At 48.6% G+C, this 18949-nt stretch overlaps 1 protein-coding gene across 1 annotated transcript in view; it reads left to right on the plus strand.

Moving 5' to 3' along the window:
* Window positions 1-2181: 2181 nt before the first annotated feature.
* WNT9A (Wnt family member 9A) overlaps window positions 2182-18949 on the plus strand; it is a 178641-nt gene continuing 161873 nt past the window's right edge. Inside the window, exon 1 of the mRNA XM_082259570.1 lies at window positions 2182-2279. Coding sequence (XP_082115696.1) covers window positions 2194-2279 — 86 coding nt within the window. The 5' untranslated portion in view covers window positions 2182-2193. The remainder of the gene's footprint in view (window positions 2280-18949) is intronic.

The following is an 18949-nucleotide window of genomic DNA, read 5'->3' on the forward strand; positions in this document are numbered from 1 at the left end:
TTAATGCTGGCAGTGAAGGGGTTAGTGCTGGCAGTGAAGAGGTTAATGCTGACAGTGAAGGGGTTATTGCTGGCAGTGAAGGGGTTAATGCTGGCAGTGAATGGAGTTAGTCCTGGTAGTGAAGGGGTTAGTGCTGGCAGGGAAGGGGTTAATCTTGGCAGTGAAGTGGTTAGTGCTGGCAGTGAAGAGGTTAATGCTGGCAGTGAAGAGGTTAATGCTGGCAGTGAAGGGGTTAATGCTGGCAGTGAAGGGGTTAATGCTGACAGTGAAGAGGTTAGAGCTGGCAGTGAAGTGGTTAATCCCGGCAGTGAAGGAGTTAGTCCTGGCAGGGAAGGGGTTAGTCCTGGCAGTGAAGTGGTTAATTCTGGCTGTAAAAGTGGTTAGTGCTGGCAGTGAAGGGGTTAGTCCTGGTAGCGAGAGGGTTAATCCTGTCAGTGAAGAGGTTAATGCTTGCAGTGAAGGGGTTAGTGCTGGCAGTGAAGGAGTTAATGCTGGCAGTGAAGAGGTTAATGCTGGCAGGGAAGGGGTCAGTGCTGGCAGTGAAGGGGTTAATGCTGGCAGGGAAGGGGTTAATGCTGGCAGTGAAGGAGTCAGTCATGGTAGTGAAGGAGTTAATGCTGGCAGTGAAGAGGTTAATGCTGGCCAGGAAGGGGTTAATCCTGGCAGTGAAGAGGTTAGTGTTGGCAGGGAAGGGGTTAATGCTGGCAGGGAAGGGGTCAGTGCTGGCAGTGAAGAGGTTAATGCAGGCAGTGAAGTGGTTAATGCTGGCAGGGAAGGGGTTAATGCTGGCAGTGAAGGGGTCAGTGCTGGCAGTGAAGAGGTTAATGCTGGCAGTGAAGAGGTTGATGCTGGCAGTGAAGGGGTTAATGCTGGCAGTGAAGTGGTTAATGCTGGTAGGGAAGGTGTTAGTCCCAGCAGGGAAGGGGTTAATGCTGGTAGGGAAGGGGTTATTGTTGGCAGTGAAGAGGTTAGTGTTGGCAGTGAAGGGGTTAATGCTGGCAGTGAAGGGGTTAGTGCTGGCAGTGAAGGAGTTAATGCTGGCAGTGAAGGGGTTAATGTTGGCAGTGAAGGGGTTAATGCTGGCAGGGAAGGGGTTAATGCTGGCAGTGAAGGGGTTAATGCTGGCAGTGAAGGGGTTAATGCAGGCAGTGAAGTGGTTAGTGCTGGCAGGGAAGGGGTTAATGCTGGCAGGGAAGGGGTTAATGCTGGCAGTGAAGGGGTTAATGCTGGAAGTGAAGGGGTTAATGCTGGCAGTGAAGGGGTTAATGCTGGAAGTGAAGGGGTCAGTGCAGGGGTTAATGCTGGCAGTGAAGGGGTTAATGCTGGCAGGGAGTGGGTTAATGCTGGCAGTGAAGGGGTTAATGCTGGCAGTGAAGGGGTTAATGCTGGAAGTGAAGGGGTCAGTGCAGGGGTTAATGCTGGCAGTGAAGTGGTTAATGCTGGCAGGGAAGGGGTTAATGCTGGCAGTGAAGGGGTCAGTGCTGGCAGTGAAGAGGTTAATGCTGGCAGTGAAGAGGTTAATGCTGGCAGTGAAGGGGTTAATGCTGGCAGTGAAGTGGTTAATGCTGGTAGGGAAGGTGTTAGTCCCAGCAGGGAAGGGGTTAATGCTGGTAGGGAAGGGGTTAATGTTGGCAGTGAAGAGGTTAGTGTTGGCAGTGAAGGAGTTAATGCTGGCAGTGAAGGGGTTAATGTTGGCAGTGAAGGGGTTAGTGCTGGCAGTGAAGGAGTTAATGCTGGCAGTGAAGGGGTTAATGTTGGCAGTGAAGGGGTTAATGCTGGCAGGGAAGGGGTCAGTGCTGGCAGGGAAGGGGTTAATGCTGGCAGTGAAGGGGTTAATGCTGGCAGTGAAGGGGTTAATGCTGGCAGTGAAGTGGTTAATGCTGGCAGGGAAGGGGTTAATGCTGGCAGTGAAGGGGTTAATGCTGGCAGTGAAGGGGTTAATGCTGGCAGGGAAGGGGTCAGTGCTGGCAGGGAAGGGGTTAATCCTCTCTCAGCTCAGCGGCACGCGCGTTCTCCGGCAAAGGTCCGGTGGAGGGGAGGGAGGGGCGGAGATGGGGCGGACCTGGGGGGCGGTCCCTGCAGAGCCTCAGCCCCGCCTCCGCCCAGCTGAGCACTATAAGAAGGGAGGAGAGCCGGGGCTCCGCCACTAAAACCTCACATCAACGAAATGCTCAGCCCGAGAGCCGCACCAAGATGCTGGATGGACGCCTCTCCCTGGGATGGCTGTCACTGGCGCTCCTAGTCCTCCTCTCCGGCGGACCCACCGCTGCCTACTTCGGGTAGGTGACCCCCTGAGGAGCGCCTGGAGGAACCCCGGGGATCGGGAGGAGGATGATGATGGGACAGAGTGGAGGTACCGGGGCCGGTCAGTGCTCACAGGGAGGAGGAGGAGGTGACTGGCCGGGCGCCTGCTATCCGTGCTGGAGATCAGTGATACATTGTTGCTGGAGGTTGATGATACTTTGTGTCAGTATTGGATACATTGGTAATACATCGCAGTGTTGGAGATAGGTGACTGCAACTCTGTGTGGAGATCAGGGATACATTGTTGCTGGAGGTTGATACCAGTATTGGATACATTGGTAATACATCGCTGTGTTGCATATAGGTGACAGCCAGATATCAGTGTGGAGATCAGTGAGACATTGTTGCTGGAGATCAGTGAGACATTGTTGCTGGAGATCAGTGAGACATTGTTGCTGGAGATCAGTGAGACATTGTTGCTGGAGATCAGTGAGACATTGTTGCTGGAGATCAGTGAGACATTGTTGCTGGAGGTTGATACTTTGTATCAGTATTGGGATGTGAGGTGTCCTGGTCATACACGGCAGTAGTATTGGAGTCTAGCAATACCATGTATTATGATTATAATATTGATGGAACACAGGGATACATTGTCAGTGTGGGAGATCCGTGACAGGTTGATACTTTGTATCAGTGTTGGGATATGATGTCCTGGTAATAGGCAGTAATGGAGAATAGTTGTATACGTTGTGTCATTATTGGAGATATGTGACTACTTTATATCAGTGATGGAGTTGGGTTATATTGTGAATATTGAAGTCTAGCAATACATTGGGGGGAGATTTACTAAAACTGGAGAGTGCAAAATCTGGTGCAGCTCTGCATGGCAGCCAATCAGCTTCTAACTTCAGCTTGTTCAATTAAACTTTGACAACAAAAGCTGGAAGCTGATTGGTTTCTGTGCAGAGCTGCACCAGATTTTGCACTCTCTAATTCAGTAAATTAGTCTCTCTGACAGTGCTTGGAGGTCAGTGATTGGGTCAGTGCTGGAGATCATTGATTGGGTCAGTGCTGGAGATCATTGATTGGGTCAGTGCTGGAGATCATTGATTGGGTCAGTGCTGGAGATCATTGATTGGGTCAGTGCTGGAGATCATTGATTGGGTCAGTGCTGGAGATCATTGATTGGGTCAGTGCTGGAGATCATTGATTAGGTCAGTGCTGGGGATCATTGATTGGGTCAGTGCTGGAGATCAGTGCTAAGAGATCAGTGCTGGAGATCATTGATTGGGTCAGTGCTGGAGATCAGTGCTGGAATATATGGTGTCCTGGTTATACATAGTGGCAGTAATGGAATCTAGTTCTACATTGTCCTTACTGGAGATCAGATTGTTTCTGCTGTCTGTTGATACTTTGTATCAGTGTTGGAATGTATTGTGTCCTGATAATACATGGTGGAGGTGCTGGAGACTGCTCGCAATGCTGTGCACAGAGGACAACCGCCAGTCCGGCTGTAATGGGTTAATGCCTTGCTGTGTGTCACTTTCGGTCCCTCAGGCTGGGCTGGGCAGTGCAGTCTGCTCCTGGAGATCTGTGTCCTCTCTGCGGCAGGATAGTCATTCTGTCACTGTCCCGGCTCCTGGCCAGATACTATTACAGCAGATGCACGCCTGTCTGCGCCTGGCCACATCCAGGGAACTTTGCTGGGAGCTGACGGGACGGAGCTGCACAGGAAAGCATTGCTTGGAGGGGGAGGGTGAAGCTGCCCTGGGTAGTTTTTTCCCTGGTGAGGAAGGTGCACTAGCCATGTCTGGGGAAGGGTGGAGGCGCCTTGGTGCAGCCTGGGGAGATGTAGTGAAGGTGGGCTGAAGGGTGAAACTTTGCCTGTGGAATGTGGAGTGAAGCTGCCCTGGAGTAGCTTTGCTTGCATGTGAAGCTGCCCCAGCTTAGCCTTGTCTCAAAGGGGTGAAGCTGCCACAGGGTAGCCTTGCTTCTTAGGGTTGAATCAGGCGAAGGTGCCTTCAGGGTAGGCTTGCCTCAAAGGTGCCTTTAGGGTAGGCTTGCCTCGAAGGTGCCTTTAGGGTAGGCTTGCCCCGAAGGTGCCTTTAGGGTAGGCTTGCCCCGAAGGTGCCTTTAGGGTAGGCTTGCCCCGAAGGTGCCTTCAGGGTAGGCTTGCCCCGAAGGTGCCTTCAGGGTAGGCTTGCCCCGAAGGTGCCTTCAGGGTAGGCTTGCCTCGAAGGTGCCTTTAGGGTAGGCTTGCCTCGAAGGTGCCTTTAGGGTAGGCTTGCCTCGAAGGTGCCTTTAGGGTAGGCTTGCCCCGAAGGTGCCTTTAGGGTAGGCTTGCCCCGAAGGTGCCTTTAGGGTAGGCTTGCCCCGAAGGTGCCTTTAGGGTAGGCTTGCCCCGAAGGTGCCTTTAGGGTAGGCTTGCCCCGAAGGTGCCTTTAGGGTAGGCTTGCCCCGAAGGTGCCTTCAGGGTAGGCTTGCCCCGAAGGTGCCTTCAGGGTAGGCTTGCCCCGAAGGTGCGAAGCAGGTAAAGGTGCCCTGGTGTTGCTTTGCTTGGAGTTGGATGTTGTGAAGCTGCCCCAGGGTAGTAGGGTTGCCCCTTAGGATTGCAGCTCTCCCAGGGGGTGATAGCCTTGCCCCCCAAGGGGTGAAGGTGCTCTGGTCTAGCTTTGCTTGGATGTTGTGAAGCTGCCCCAGGGTAGTAGGCTTGCCCCCTAGGGTTGCAGCTGTCCCAGGGTGGTAGCCTTGCCCCCAAGGGGTGAAGGTGCTCTGGTTTAACTTTGCTTGGATTTTGTGAAGCTGCCCCAGGGAGGTAGCCTGGCCCCCTAGAGGTAAAGCTGCCCCGGGTCACCTGCACTATGAAGTCCCATGTAACAGGTTGTAACTGATCCTCTGTGCACAGCTCGTTGTTGCTTGGATCCAGCCTGTGTTTATTTAGTGTGTGTGTGTGTTTTATTCTATTATCTGACCCCATGTAATCCTCCCTCCGCACTCAGCGGTTGTAAAACAAGCTCCGGGGATTCAGATGCAGCTCTGTTAGCACTGTATTAACTTGCACAATGACATACCCTGCAAAGATCGGATCTTTCCATTACAAGGCATTCTGATGTTGTGTTGCAATATTATGGCTGTGATACATTGTTACATTCACTTCCCGACTCCTGGGAGTCCCACTTCAACTCGCTGGATGTCAGACAATAGTTTGTGCAAAGACTTTGTGATCTGCTCGCTCCGTGTCCTTTTGCTGGCCATTGATAAATGCCAAAATGTCCAGCTGTTGGGTCATATTCTGCATTACAATGGATTATGAACACAGCGAGCTGAAAACCTGCCTGTCCCCCATTGTGTTATCCCCGGAAATGGGTTCCTATGATATTAAATTCAGACTGTTGTGTTTCGAACAAAAGAACGTTGATTAGGGTCTTGATTTTGAGTTGGTTGTTGATTGCTGTCATTCTTTCCCATCCTCCAGTTCCCCGTCTTCTGTAAGTCAGCGCAGTGTATGAACGTTCTCCAAACAGCCCTCCTTCCAGATGTTCGCATTGCCGAGTCTTCCAAAGTCACATAACTTTGGCTTTATAAGAATTTATTTTGCTTTGGTTGTTTTACCTCAACGGGAAGTGCTGGGTTATCCTAGATAGTAGATACCTCCATGAAAGTGTTTATGGGGGGAAACTGGAAATACGTTGTGGACAGAGCGAAATAAAAAGGCGTCTTGTTTCCCAATGGCCATGGTAATTTTGTGGCTTATTGTGGCCTACGAGGAAACTTGACTATATCCTTTTTTTTTTTTTTTTTACATTGTTTGGGAAACTTGAAACTTAAGTGTTGACTTTAACTAAATGGTTCTAGTGGTGGTCGGTTAAAGGAGCACCCAAAATCGGCAATAAGAATCCCACTTCGATCAAAAGATCGTCGTTTTATTGGTAGCAGAACATGTTAAAGCCAACGCATTTGGGGGAACAGAGACTCCCCCCTTCTTCAGGGTGTAAATGTTGCCATTCGGATCTGACTTTGGAAACGTGTTGGCTTTAACATGTTCTGCTACCAATAAAACGACAATCTTTTGATCTAAGTGAGATTCCTATTGCTGATTTTGGGCGCTCCTTTAACCGACTACCACTAGAAACTTTGGAAATGACCACTAGGACGTATCTTAAGGTAGCAGCCCCGACCCCTTAACAAGGGTCCACTGCCTTTTTTTCATCCAGTCGGGCCAGACTGATTGGGAGTTAATATCCCCAAGTTGCCCTCTCTCACCCACCACCCACCCACAGACCATATATCGAGCATATATCCAGACTATATCGGCTCCTTTAACCGACTACCACTAGAAACTTTGGAAACGACCACTAGGATGTATCTTAAGGTAGCAGCCCAGACCCCTTAACAAGGTTCCACTGCCTTTTTTTCATCCAGTCGGGCCAGATTGATTGGGAGTTAATATCCCCAAGTTGCCCTCTCTCACCTACCACCCACCCACAGACCATATATCGAGCATATATCCCGACTATATCGGCTCCTTTAACCGACTACCACTAGAAGCTTTGGAAACGACCACTAGGACGTATCTTAAGGTAGCAGCCCAGACCCCTTAACCAGGGTCCACTGCCTTTTTTTTCATCCAGTCGGGCCAGATTGATTGGGAGTTAATATCCCCAAGTTGCCCTCTCTCACCTACCACCCACCCACAGACCATATATCGAGCAGGTCAGTCCAGCGTAGCCATCAACTTTTCAAAAAAACTTTAAATGCTTCAGCCATGGATAGGTTAACTTGGCACACATTGTGATCGGTTTTCGGCCTCTCTGATTTTGGAACAGTAGCCCCTCTGAGGTTCTGATGAAGCTGCAGCCTGACAATAGAATCTGTGGGGGGGGGGGGGGGTTAGGTCTGATGAAGGTCAAGTGTTGAAAAACTGATATGTTGACCGAACAATGAAGGTCGAGAAAAGGTTGATGTTCAGAGATGGCAACACGCTGCTCTGGGGGCCGTTATATCCTCTCCTTCATTTCCTCTGTCCGAATTGTGATGATGGTGTCCTTTTAGAGATTACTTTGTTGCATGTTTAAAGTCTGAAAAACTTTTTTTTTTTTTTTACCAGTGATCATGTCAGACTAGTCTCGTAAATCCAAGATATATTGGCAATGTTTCCAGGGGCCACAGTAGTACAGCAATATTTAAAGGCCAGCCCCCCCCCCAACACTAACAACTCTTGTGGTTTCTGGCAAGCTGAATCATATGCTGGTTTCTTATATCTCTGGGTATCCGTTGGTGAGGTGGCTGGCCCAGAATTTCAACATCTGCCCAACCACAAAGACCATTCCCAGGCCAACTGAGGCTCCACTTCTCGATGAATTCTCCATCGGCTAGAATAAACAAATTAGGGTTTCATCTGAGAACATAACAATCGTTACGGTCTCAATGAGTAGAAAGATACAAAAAAGGGAATTGAGCGTATGCTTAGCCAAAACTTTCATTTTTTTTTGTGTATGACCGCCTTCCTCAGCTTTTTTAACATAGGAACCCTTGAAATTACATTTAGTCTCGGGGAACCGTGGCTAAAAATTTCAATACATTAGTGTAATGGTCAGTGGGACGAATGCTCCTTACCAGGGCTTTTTTTCTCAGAGAATAGGTGCAGGAACTCCCCCTTCTAAGTTACTTTGTGTCTCCGCCCCCTACCCACCTCCGAGCACTGACCCTTGGTTCCACCCCTTCCAACATCCGAGCACTGAACCTTTGTTCCACCCCCTACCCAGCTTCCAGTACAGACTCTTTTAGAGAATATAGAACCAAGTATAATTTTGTATTGGAATGTATGGAATTAGGTTATGATAACAAGAAAAGCAATAAAATGGATCCCCCCACAGCCAGCAGCAATAGACCCCTCCTCCCCCCAGCAGCAGCAAAAGATCTCCTAGCAGCCAGCATCAATAGTCTCTAGCAGCCAGCAACAGTAAACCCCTCCCTAAACAGTAGATCCCTTCTAGCAACAATTAACCCTCAGTATCAAAAGATCCTCCACCAGCAACAATAGATCTCCCAGCATTTAGCATCAGTAGACCCTCCAGCACTCATTGGAGGTGCCGGAACTGCATTCCCCTGCGTTCCTGCTGAAAAAAGCCCTGCTCTTTACAGTTTTGGTCATTGGAAAGAACACCCCCCCCCCCCCCCCTTACAGATAGCTAAAAAGTCCAATGGTGTCAGTGGGAACTTATCTGAGAGGCAGAAATTGCTCAAGGAACCCCAAGCAACCTGTTGAGAAACTCTGGTGTAGGATAAGCACCTCTGTTGAGTTCTACAGCTATTTGGTGCCGAGAGGTTGTCCCTCACCAGGGTCCAGCCTTCTCCTACTTGAGACCGCATCCATGAGGGAATTGAAAGTGTATACCCACCAAAAACTGGAAGAATAGGACGTGCTCGGTTGGGTGTTGGGTCTATCTGGTGCTCGGTTTGAGGTTGTCTCTTCATTTGCAGTCATGACCATGGCTGCACCAGACAGGGGGGTCCAGCCTTCCTCTTCCCTACACAACTTAACGGGCTTTAAAAGTGAATACCGGCCAAAACTTTAGTTTTTGGAGAGTGTGGAGGCATAAGAACTCTTGATGGGGTTCGTTAATGGCTACTTGGTGCTCAATTATGGTGGTTAGCGGTCATTTATGGTCTTGGATGATTTCCCCAGATGGGTTTCAGCCCTCCCCCCTATGTGACAAAATTGCTACAAGTAAATGAAGTCTAGACCAAGTCAAAACTTTGGTTTTGGATAGTGTGGAAGAAAAATAACCCTTGTTGGGTTTTATGTCTATCTGGGGCTCAGTTCGAGGTTGTCCCCTCTTCAGTAATGCCAATGGTTTCATCAAACGGATTCCAGCCGTTTCCTACTTGACAAAAAGACATTTCTGTGTCCCTATTGCAGGTTCTCCATAATTTCCTGTCTGGTGACACTTATCACCAAGAGTAGCTTTAACTGAGCCCTGGATAGCAGCGATACCCGACAGGTTCTTCTCTGGGAAGGCAGCGTAGTCATCATGGGGTCGAGGGTGGGAGAAGCACAAGTTGCTGCAAGAAAATGTGAAGGAGCAATTAACGTGTTCTGGTATTTGGATTGGAAGTTAACTTGTGTCTTTATCTGAATGGTTGATTTACTAAAACTGGAGAGTGCAAAATTTGGTGCAGCTGTGCATGGTAGCCAATCAGATTTGACAGTAACAACTGGAAGCTGATTGGCTTCTTTTCAGAGCTGCAGCAGATTTTGTGCTCTCCAGTTTTAGTAAATCAAACCCCTGTGACATTTAATTTTTAAAAGAAATATCTGTCTAACTCCAGATGTAATTCTCCTTGGTCTTTCACCTGTTACTAGAACGCAAAAAAAAAAAAAATCTGTAGACATTTTTCTGGCAGTGCCGCTTTTTGACCAGTAGGGGGTCCCATTAACCCATTAATAAAGTCTCGTACTCTCCAGTTATAAGGATAATAGAAGTCTGCAGGTGTATCCTGTTCTCAAAGAAAATACAAAACTTTCATGGGAAAGTCTCTTTTGTGTTATTCTTCTCTCACTTTTACTATTCAGTCTTCAGTGTATACTTTATGTCCTCCCGGGAAGAGGGCAGCGCGTTCGCACGTGACCGCCGTGATATTGAAATGCTTAGAATGCGCTTTTTTTTTTTTCGCATTTCATTTTTTTGACGTCTGCAGAATTTCTCGTGTTTGGGGAAATTGAGCCGCTAACTGTTCAATTAATCACAATCGATGTGCCAAAAAAAGGAATTGACTGTTCTACCCAATGTGCAAAAAGAAGAAAAGCTTTATGAAAGTCGAAATAAAAAGAATGAATTTTGGAAAAAAATATCCGAAGCTTCGAAAAGAAGTTTTGTGTAAGGAATGCAAAGCGTCAATCAGATCTTGGCATCTTTCTGCCGTAGATTTAGTAAATCACTTTTGATTTAATAATATAAGTTATTGAATATTTAATTGCCTAATTTAGAGGGTACCGGTAGACCAGAGCTGGGCTCTTTGGACCTCGTTGCCTGCACCACCTACCCCTCAACTATGTCTCTCTCAATATAGCCATAGCTCAAAAAAATGCATCCCTATGCATGTCATTGTGTCCCGATGCACCCCTCTGTATCTCGATGCACCCCTATATATCTCGATGCACCCCTATATATCTCGATGCACCCCTATGTATCTCGATGCACCCCTATGTTACCCCTATGTATCTCGATGCACCCCTATGTATCTCGATGCACCCCTATGTTACCCTATGTATCTCGATGCACCCCTATGTATCTCGATGCACCCCTATGTACCCCTATGTATCTCGATGCATCACTGTGTATCTCGATGCACCCGATGTATCTCGATGCACCCCTATGTATCTCGATGCATCCCGATGCACCCCCTATGTATCTCGATGCACCCCCTATGTATCTCGATGCACCCCCTATGTATCTCGATGCACCCCTATGTATCTCGATGTATCCCGATGCACCCCTATGTATCTCGATGTATCCCGATGCACCCCTATGTATCTCGATGCATCTCGATGCACCCCTATGTATCTCGATGTATCTCGATGCACCCCTATGTATCTCGATGTATCCCGATGCACCCCTATGTATCCCGATGCATCCCTATGTATCTCAATGTATCCCGATGCATCCCTATGTATCTCAATGTATCTCGATGCATCCCAATGTATCTCGATGCATCCCAATGTATCTCGATGCATCCCAATGTATCTCGATGCATCCCTATGTATCTCGATGCATCCCTATGTATCTCGATGCATCCCTATGTATCCCGATGCATCCCTATGTATCTCGATGCATCCCTATGTATCCCTATGTATCTTGATGCACCCCTATGTATCTTGATGCACCCCTATGTATCTTGATGCACCCCTATGTATCTTGATGCATACCTATGTATCTCAATGTATCTCGATGCATCCCTATGTATCTCGATGCATCCCTATGTATCTCGATGCATCCCTATGTATCTCGATGCATCCCTATGTATCTCGATGCATCCCTATGTATCTCGATGCATCCCTATGTATCTCGATGCATCCCTATGTATCTCGATGCATCCCTATGTATCCCTGTGTATCTCGATGCACCCCTGTGTATCTCGATGCACCCCTATGCATCCCTATGTATCTTGATGCATCCCTATGTATCTTGATGCATCCCTATGTATCTCGATGCATCCCTATGTATCTCGATGCATTCCTATGTATCTCGATGCATCCCTATGTATCTCGATGCATCCCTGTGCAGGGCTGCTGTTCGGAATAATGGGGCCTTTTACAGCCTACCTGACAGGGCCCCCCACTCCCGACTATATCATAGCAATATTTTCTCTTAAAATACACTAAAATCATTATTAATGGACACAGACATAACCGAGAACCCGTGTGAATTAGCCCTTTTTTAATAGTTTTTTACATTTTGTAAACTATTTTATTTTACAATTTTTAGAAATTTATTACAATGTTTAAAATTCTGGGGGTGTCAGACTGACAGGGGGGCACACGGGGGGGGGGGGATCAGAAGCAGGATTGGGAGGGGCTGGGGAAGCAATTACAAGAACGATGCCCTGTCTCAGGGTCTCTCCCTGCAGCAGCTGAAAGCCGGCAGGAGAGAATCATGCTTTCAGCTGCTGCAGAGAGCCGCACAGGGCTTCCTGTAATGTGGTGAAGTGGTTAGCACTTTTGCCTAGCCGCAAGAAAGGGTCGCTGGTTCGAATCCCAAACATGACACTACCTGCCTGGAGTTTGCATGTTCTCCCTGTGCCTGTGTGGGTTTCCTCCGGGTACTCCGGTTTCCTCCCACACTCCAAAGACCTGCTGGTAGGTTAATTGGCTCCTGTCTAAATTGGCCCTAGTATGTATGAATGTGGGTTAGGGAACCTTAGATTGTAAGCTCCTTCAGGGAGGGGACTGATGTGAATGTACAATGTATATGTAAAGCGCTGCGTAAATTGACGGCTCTATATAAGTACCTGAAATAAAAATAAATAAAATTGCCCCTCCACCTAACCACACTGATTTCCCCTGCTTTTCTGCCCCCCCCCCCCTATGTGCCCGGGCCCCCTACAGGAGGACTGGTGCTCCCCTCCCCCCATCAGCGGCCCTGTCTCTATGCACCTCTATCCCTTAATGGTTTAACTTCCCCTTATCCCTTTTGCTAGGTGTACACATGTGCCTAAACCTGCTGTTGCTGAAGAGTGTTCTGCATTTAGATTGCTTTTCAGAGGCGGTTGACATGCAGTGAGGAGGTGTCACATTGCTATTTACCCCCCCTAAAACTGCATGTGGTTGCAGAGCATTTTGGGGTTCGTTACCATTCACTTCGGTGGGCTTGCTGCCTACTGATTGCCTACATGTTTTTTCCACATGCATCGTGAACGTGAACAACCCTCGTTCGCTGCTATTGCAATTTGAGGGGGCAATAAAAATGCGGCTCAGCTGTGCCTTAACGCCCAACTACTTTTTAGAAACTTAAGCGTTTGGTGTTCTAACGCGTGGTTGAGCTGTGCTTTTTCACCACTCCCCTTAAGTTGCAGTGGCAATGAACTGGGATTTTCCATCACCAGGATGCTTTGCGTCCACGGCAAAAACTGTTCAACGCGCTGCAAACCCCCTGAACAGACCCATTTAGGGGAACGGGAAGTGCCGCAAACACCCTAATTGCATGAATGCATGTGGTGCATTTGGTAAAAATGGGGTTCAAAACTGGAAATGAGGAGGCTTCTCGTTGCCTCTGAAAAGTGATCAGAACATGGAACGCTCTTCAGAGGAGCGGCAGGTTTAGATGCACGTCTAAACCTAGCCTTATACCCCATTCACACTTGTCTAAAGTCACATGAAAACTCGCACATCAAAGCCGCATGACAAGTTGTTCCCCATGATTTGCATTGAGAACCATTCATATATGCGCCACTTAAAGTTGCAGCGACTTCGAAGTAGTCCATGCATTACTTTGGTCCGGCTTTCATGCGACTTGAGGGCCATAGACTTCGAACTTAATCCTGAAAAGTTGCATGAAGTCGTACCTAAATGTTATTCACCCAACAGTGGGCCTGACTTTGCAGAGGGACCTCAAGTTGTGTGGCTTTGGAGTCGAGTGTGAATGGATCCTTCAAGTGAACCCATCACCAGATCCAACGTTCATGTGAAGGGTAGACCCCCCCAGAACATGAGCGATGAAAATATTATCGGCATTTAGGTCCTCGTTCTTCAGCACGGAACGTTCATCTGGGCTCCTCTCTCTCAGCACGCGGTATGTCAGATAGCTTACACCCTGCAAGTCCGGACTCGACTGCCTAGCCAGGGGCCAGAATCAGACCTGTTCTGTGAAATATCCGACCAATGCGTGTGCCGGGTGTCCATTACCATTCCAGGGGGGAGAAGAAGTAGAACCAGATCTGAGCTTACAATGGGGGTGTATGCTTGCAGTACCCTTATCCCTTCCCAGCCCCCCACCCCATCCCTTAGCCCAGTGATGGTGAACCTCGGCACCCCAGATGTTTTGGAACTACATTCCCCATGGTGCTCATGCACTCTGCAGTGTAGTTTAGCATCATGGGAAATGTAGTTCAAAACATCTGGGGTGCCAAGGTTCACCATCACTGCCCATTCATCTTCTACTGCCCTATAATAATGTCGGCTGCCTGGCTCTGCATGGTCGCCTCCAAAAGGGGGGGGGGGGTTCTATTGTTGCTGGCTGCTGGAGGGGGGGGGTTCTATTTTGGCTGGCTGCTGGAGGGGGGGGGGGGTTCTATTGTTGCTGGCTGCTGGAGGGGGGAATCTATTGTTGCTGGAGGGAGAGGGAATCTATTGTTGCTGGCTGCTGGAGGGGGGAAATCTATTGTTGCTGGCTGCTGGAGGGGGGGAATCTATTGTTGCTGGCTGCTGGAGGGGGGGGAGGAATCTATTGTTGCTGGCTGCTGGAGGGGGGGAATCTATTGTTGCTGGAGGGGGGAATCTATTGTTGCTGGCTGCTGGAGGGGGGGGGGGAATCTATTGTTGCTGGCTGCTGGAGGGGGGAATCTATTGTTGCTGGAGGGGGGGGGTCTATTGTTGCTGGCTGCTGGAGGGGGGGTCTATTGTTGCTGGCTGCTGGAGGGGGAATCTATTGTTGCTGGCTGCTGAAAGGGGAGAGAATCTATTGTTGCTGGCTGCTGTAGGTGGGTGGGGGGGAATCTATTGGTGCTAGCTGTGGGAGGGGGAATCTATTGTTGCTGGCTGCTGGAAGGGAGGGGGGATCTATTGCTGGCTGCTGGATGCGGGAGGATCTATTGTTGCTGGCTGATGGAGGGGGGATCTGTTGTTGCTGGGTGCTGGAGGGGAGATTTATTGACTGCTGAAGGGGGCAGATCTATTGTTGCTGGCTGCTGGAGGGGGGATCTATTGAACTGGCCTTTTGGGAGTTACTTGTTGCTGTGGTGGATCTATTGTTGCTGGGGGTCCATTGTTGCCAGATCTATTTTACTGCCTTTCTTGTTAACAAATTTCATACAAAATAGCACCACAAAATGATACTTGGTTCTGTATTTTATAAAAGGGGTGGTACTTGGGAGGTGGGTAAGGGGTGGAACCAAGGAACAGTGCTCGGAGGTGGGTAGGGGGTGGAGTCGAGGAGTGACTCCTAAGGGAGGAGTTCCTGCACCTATTCTGAGAAAAAAAAGCCCTGGTGGACAACACTCTGTCTCAGCCTCCCAATTGTCTTATTGGGTTGTCACCCTGTCACATGGGCTTCCAACAGACATTTCAACTAAAACATTGACGTATTTTATTGTCCCCATCAGGAAGAAATGCCATGCAGTTATTGCTAGAGTGCATGCAGACCGGAAGTGGCTGCAAATAGGCTGCAGGAGATCAGCCATATGGAGATGTAGCAATGGATGAAAGTGAAGACCAGCATGGATTTGGTACTAGCACTAGAGGTCATAGTTGGGTTTCCTATTTATATTTCTGGTGACTGTGGAGCAGAGGTTGTCCCCCTTTTTTTGAGAAGGGGCTCCTGGGGTCCCCAGTGTACCTGACTCCATCCCCCCCCCCTTTCCCTGACACATCATATACATCCCTCCCCCCCTCGTCCTTGCTGGAAGGCTCTGGAATTTGTTTTGTGCCCAGAGCCCCGCGCAGCCTCTAATTATGGCGTCCTGTAATGACAGGAAGACGCGGACCGCGCCGAAATACTTTATAGAAACGTCCTGGGCTGACCAGGGTCTCCTCAGATCTGATTCCAGGATCCCGGGCTTGTGAGCGGGACAGGCGCGGCGCGGAGGGTGACTGTACATTTCAAGGGCAGCGCCGTGCTAATTAAAGGGCGACTCCTGCCAAATGGTTAAAGCTCAACTCCGAACGTACGGTTAAAGAGGCAGAAAGACAAAAAATTGGTGGGGCCGTCCAGGAGCCCCCCCATATACACTCAGCAGATCTGCACATTGTGGCCCTTGCCTAGTAAAGCTTTCCCTCCAGGGCTGTGATGTCTGCGATCCCACTGTCGCTGTTGCGTCTATTTTCCCGTGGTTCAGAATCTCCAGCCGTCTTTGATTGGTTGGGTCAGGATGGCGTAACTCCTGCAGATGGCGCAATGCTGTGTATACTCAGCCCCCGTTCACACCGCTGCGGCTTTAAAATCACGCAACTTCAAAGACGCATATCAGTGCGATTTTCACTACCGCTTTCATTTTTCATTACGGCTTGCGACTTGAAACAGAAGTTCACACAAGTTGCAATGGAATTGGTAAAAAGTAGTGCAGGACTCCCTTTTCAAAGTCGATGCAACACGAGTCGCAGCTATTTGAACAGTTCCATTGCTGGCAATGGTGGGCGACTTGTCATGCAATTTGGAACTGTCAAGTCGCACCGGTGGGAATGGGGGTGTCAGGCTCTGTTTGCACCGTGCAGTTGCAATGGCTGCTGGAGGGGGGTATCTATTGTTGCTGGCTTCTGAAGGGGGGGTTCTATTGTTTCTGGCTCCTGGAGGGGGGGTATCTAATGTTGCTGGCTGCTGGAGGGGGTATCTATTGTTGCTGGCTGCTGGAGAGGGGGGGTATTGTTGCTGGCTGCTGGAGGGGAGTATCTATTGTTGCTGGCTTCTGAAGGGGGGGTTCTATTGTTTCTGGCTCCTGGAGGGGGGGGTATCTAATGTTGCTGGCTGCTGGAGGGGGGTATCTATTGTTGCTGGCTGCTGGAGAGGGGGGGGTATCGTTGCTGGCTGCTGGAGGGGGGAATTCTATTGTTGCTAGCTGCTGGAGGGGGGGGGGATCTATTGTTGCTGGCTGCTGGAGGGGGGGATCTATTGTTGCTGACTGCTGGAGGGGGTCTATTGTTACTGGAGGGGGAGGGAATCTATTGTTGCTGGCTGCTGGAGGGGGGTATCTATTGTTGCTGGCTGCTGGAGGGGGGTATCTATTGTTGCTGGCTGCTGGAGGGGGGGTATCTATTGTTGCTGGCTGCTGGAGGGGGGGGTATCTATTGTTGCTGGCTGCTGGAGGGGGGGGTATCTATTGTTGCTGGCTGCTGGAGGGGGGTATCTATTGTTGCTGGCTGCTGGAGGGGGGGGGGTATCTATTGTTGCTGGCTGCTGGAGGGGGGTATCTATTGTTGCTGGCTGCTGAAGGGGGGGGTATCTATTGTTGCTGGGTGGGGGAGGGAATCTATTGTTGCTGGCTGCTGTAGGTGGGTGGGGGGAATCTATTGGTGCTAGCTGCTGGAGGGGAGGGGATCTATTGTTAGCTTCTGGAGGGGAGGGGGGGATCTATTGGCGCAATGCTGTGTATCCTCAGCCCGCGTTCACACCGCTGCAGCTTTAAAATCACACAACTTCAAAGACGGCATATCAGTGCGATTTTTCACTACCACTTTCATTTTTCATTACAGCTTGCGACTTTATAGGAGTTCACACAAGTTGCAATAAAATTGGCAAAAAGTAGTGCAGGACTCCCTTTTCAAAGTCGATGCAACACGAGTCGCAGCTATTTGAAACAGTTCCATTGCTGGCAATGGTGTGCGACTTGTCATGCAATTTGGAACTGTCAAATCGCCAGTGTGAATGGGGGTGTCAGGCTCTGTTTGCGCCGCACAGTTGCAATGGTGTGCCTTTCTAGGTTTAGGAGATATTAATTTTACCTACAGGTAAGCCTTATTACAGGCCTAATTATAGGCTTACCTGTAGGTAAAAATTAAAAAGTGAAGTATACTACCGCTTTAAAAGCAAAAGAGAAAAAAAGTGATCTTTTTTTTTAAATTTGTTTTTTTTAAATTTGTGTTTGTTTTTTTGTTTGTAGTTATTTTTTTTGTTTTATTTTCTTTGTTTTTTTTATTATTTTGTTTTTATTTTATGGAGGGGGGGGGGGGGGGATCAGTTAGGCTCAGTTCACACTTTGTACACGCTGGGAATACGTGGATAAAGCGCACGCTTTCCAGCGCACACAAAAACACGCTGCCCTTGAGCAGACGCGCGGCGTTTCCACTAAATTCTCGCTGGTATCCCACGCAACTGAAGCTGCAGCGCCATGCGGTTCGGTGCAGCCAAATTTACCAAAAGGGTCAAAGACTTAAAAACCAAAAATGCAGCACTACCTTACTAATCAATACCTTAGCCACTTGCCGACCGGTCACGTTGACTGTACTGCGGCAAAGCGGTTCGTTATCGTCTGGCGACGTAGACCTACGTCACCAGACATTCCCCTTTCTCGGGGGTATTCAGTCACAGCGGGAGTCGGGCCAGGGGAGGAGCGGTGGTGATCACCGCTGCTCTTCCCCGATCGTCGGGGAATCGAGTGTGGAGATCCGCCCGCCTTGTGTAAACAGAGCGGGCGGATCTCCTAAGTGACAGGCAGGGACAGATTGCGGGGTTCAGCATAGCTGAACCTGCGATCTGTCCCTGTGTCACTCAGTCACCTCCCCCCACACGTTAGTAAGCACCAGGCATACATTAACCCCTCCCTCTCCAATAAAATTAACCCCTTCCCTGCCAGTGTCATTTTTACAGTAACAGTGCATATGTATAGCACTGATTACTGTAGTAATGTCACTGGTACCCCCAAAAGTGTCAAAAATGTCAGTCAAGGGTCCGATCTGTCCGCCACAATGTCGCAGTCCTGCAAAAAAAATCGCAGATCGCCGCCATTACTCGTTAAAAAAAAAAAACCCCAAAAATGACAAAAATCTTTCCCTTAGTAAACGCAATAACTTTTGCGCAAACCAATCAAAATACGCTTATTGCGATTTATTTTTTTTTTTTTTTACCAAAATATGTAGCAGAAAACAAATTGGCCTAAAATGATAAAAAAAAATAGTTTTAAATTTTTTTGGGGGGGAATTTCATATAAAAAAATGTTAAAAATATTGTTGTTTTTTCAAAATTGTCGCTATTTTTTGTTTATAGCGCAAAAAGTAAAAATCGCACAGGTGATCGAATACCACCAAAAGAAAGCTCTGTTTGTGGGGGAAAAAAAGGACATAAATTCAATTTGGGTACAGCGTTGCAAGACCGCGCAATTGTCTGTTAAATTAACGCAGTGCCGAATTGCAAAATATGGCCTGGTCAGGAAGGGGGTAAAACCTTCCGGTCATAAAGCGGTTAAAAATACACTCATTAAGAATTTTTTTGTCAAAGACATGTAGCTAAATACATTTTGGCCTAAATATATGACAAAAATTGAATATATTGGATATTTT

Source organism: Pelophylax lessonae (assembly GCF_965119305.1).
Source record: "Pelophylax lessonae genome assembly, chromosome: 5".
NCBI classification, from domain to species: Eukaryota; Metazoa; Chordata; class Amphibia; order Anura; family Ranidae; genus Pelophylax; species Pelophylax lessonae.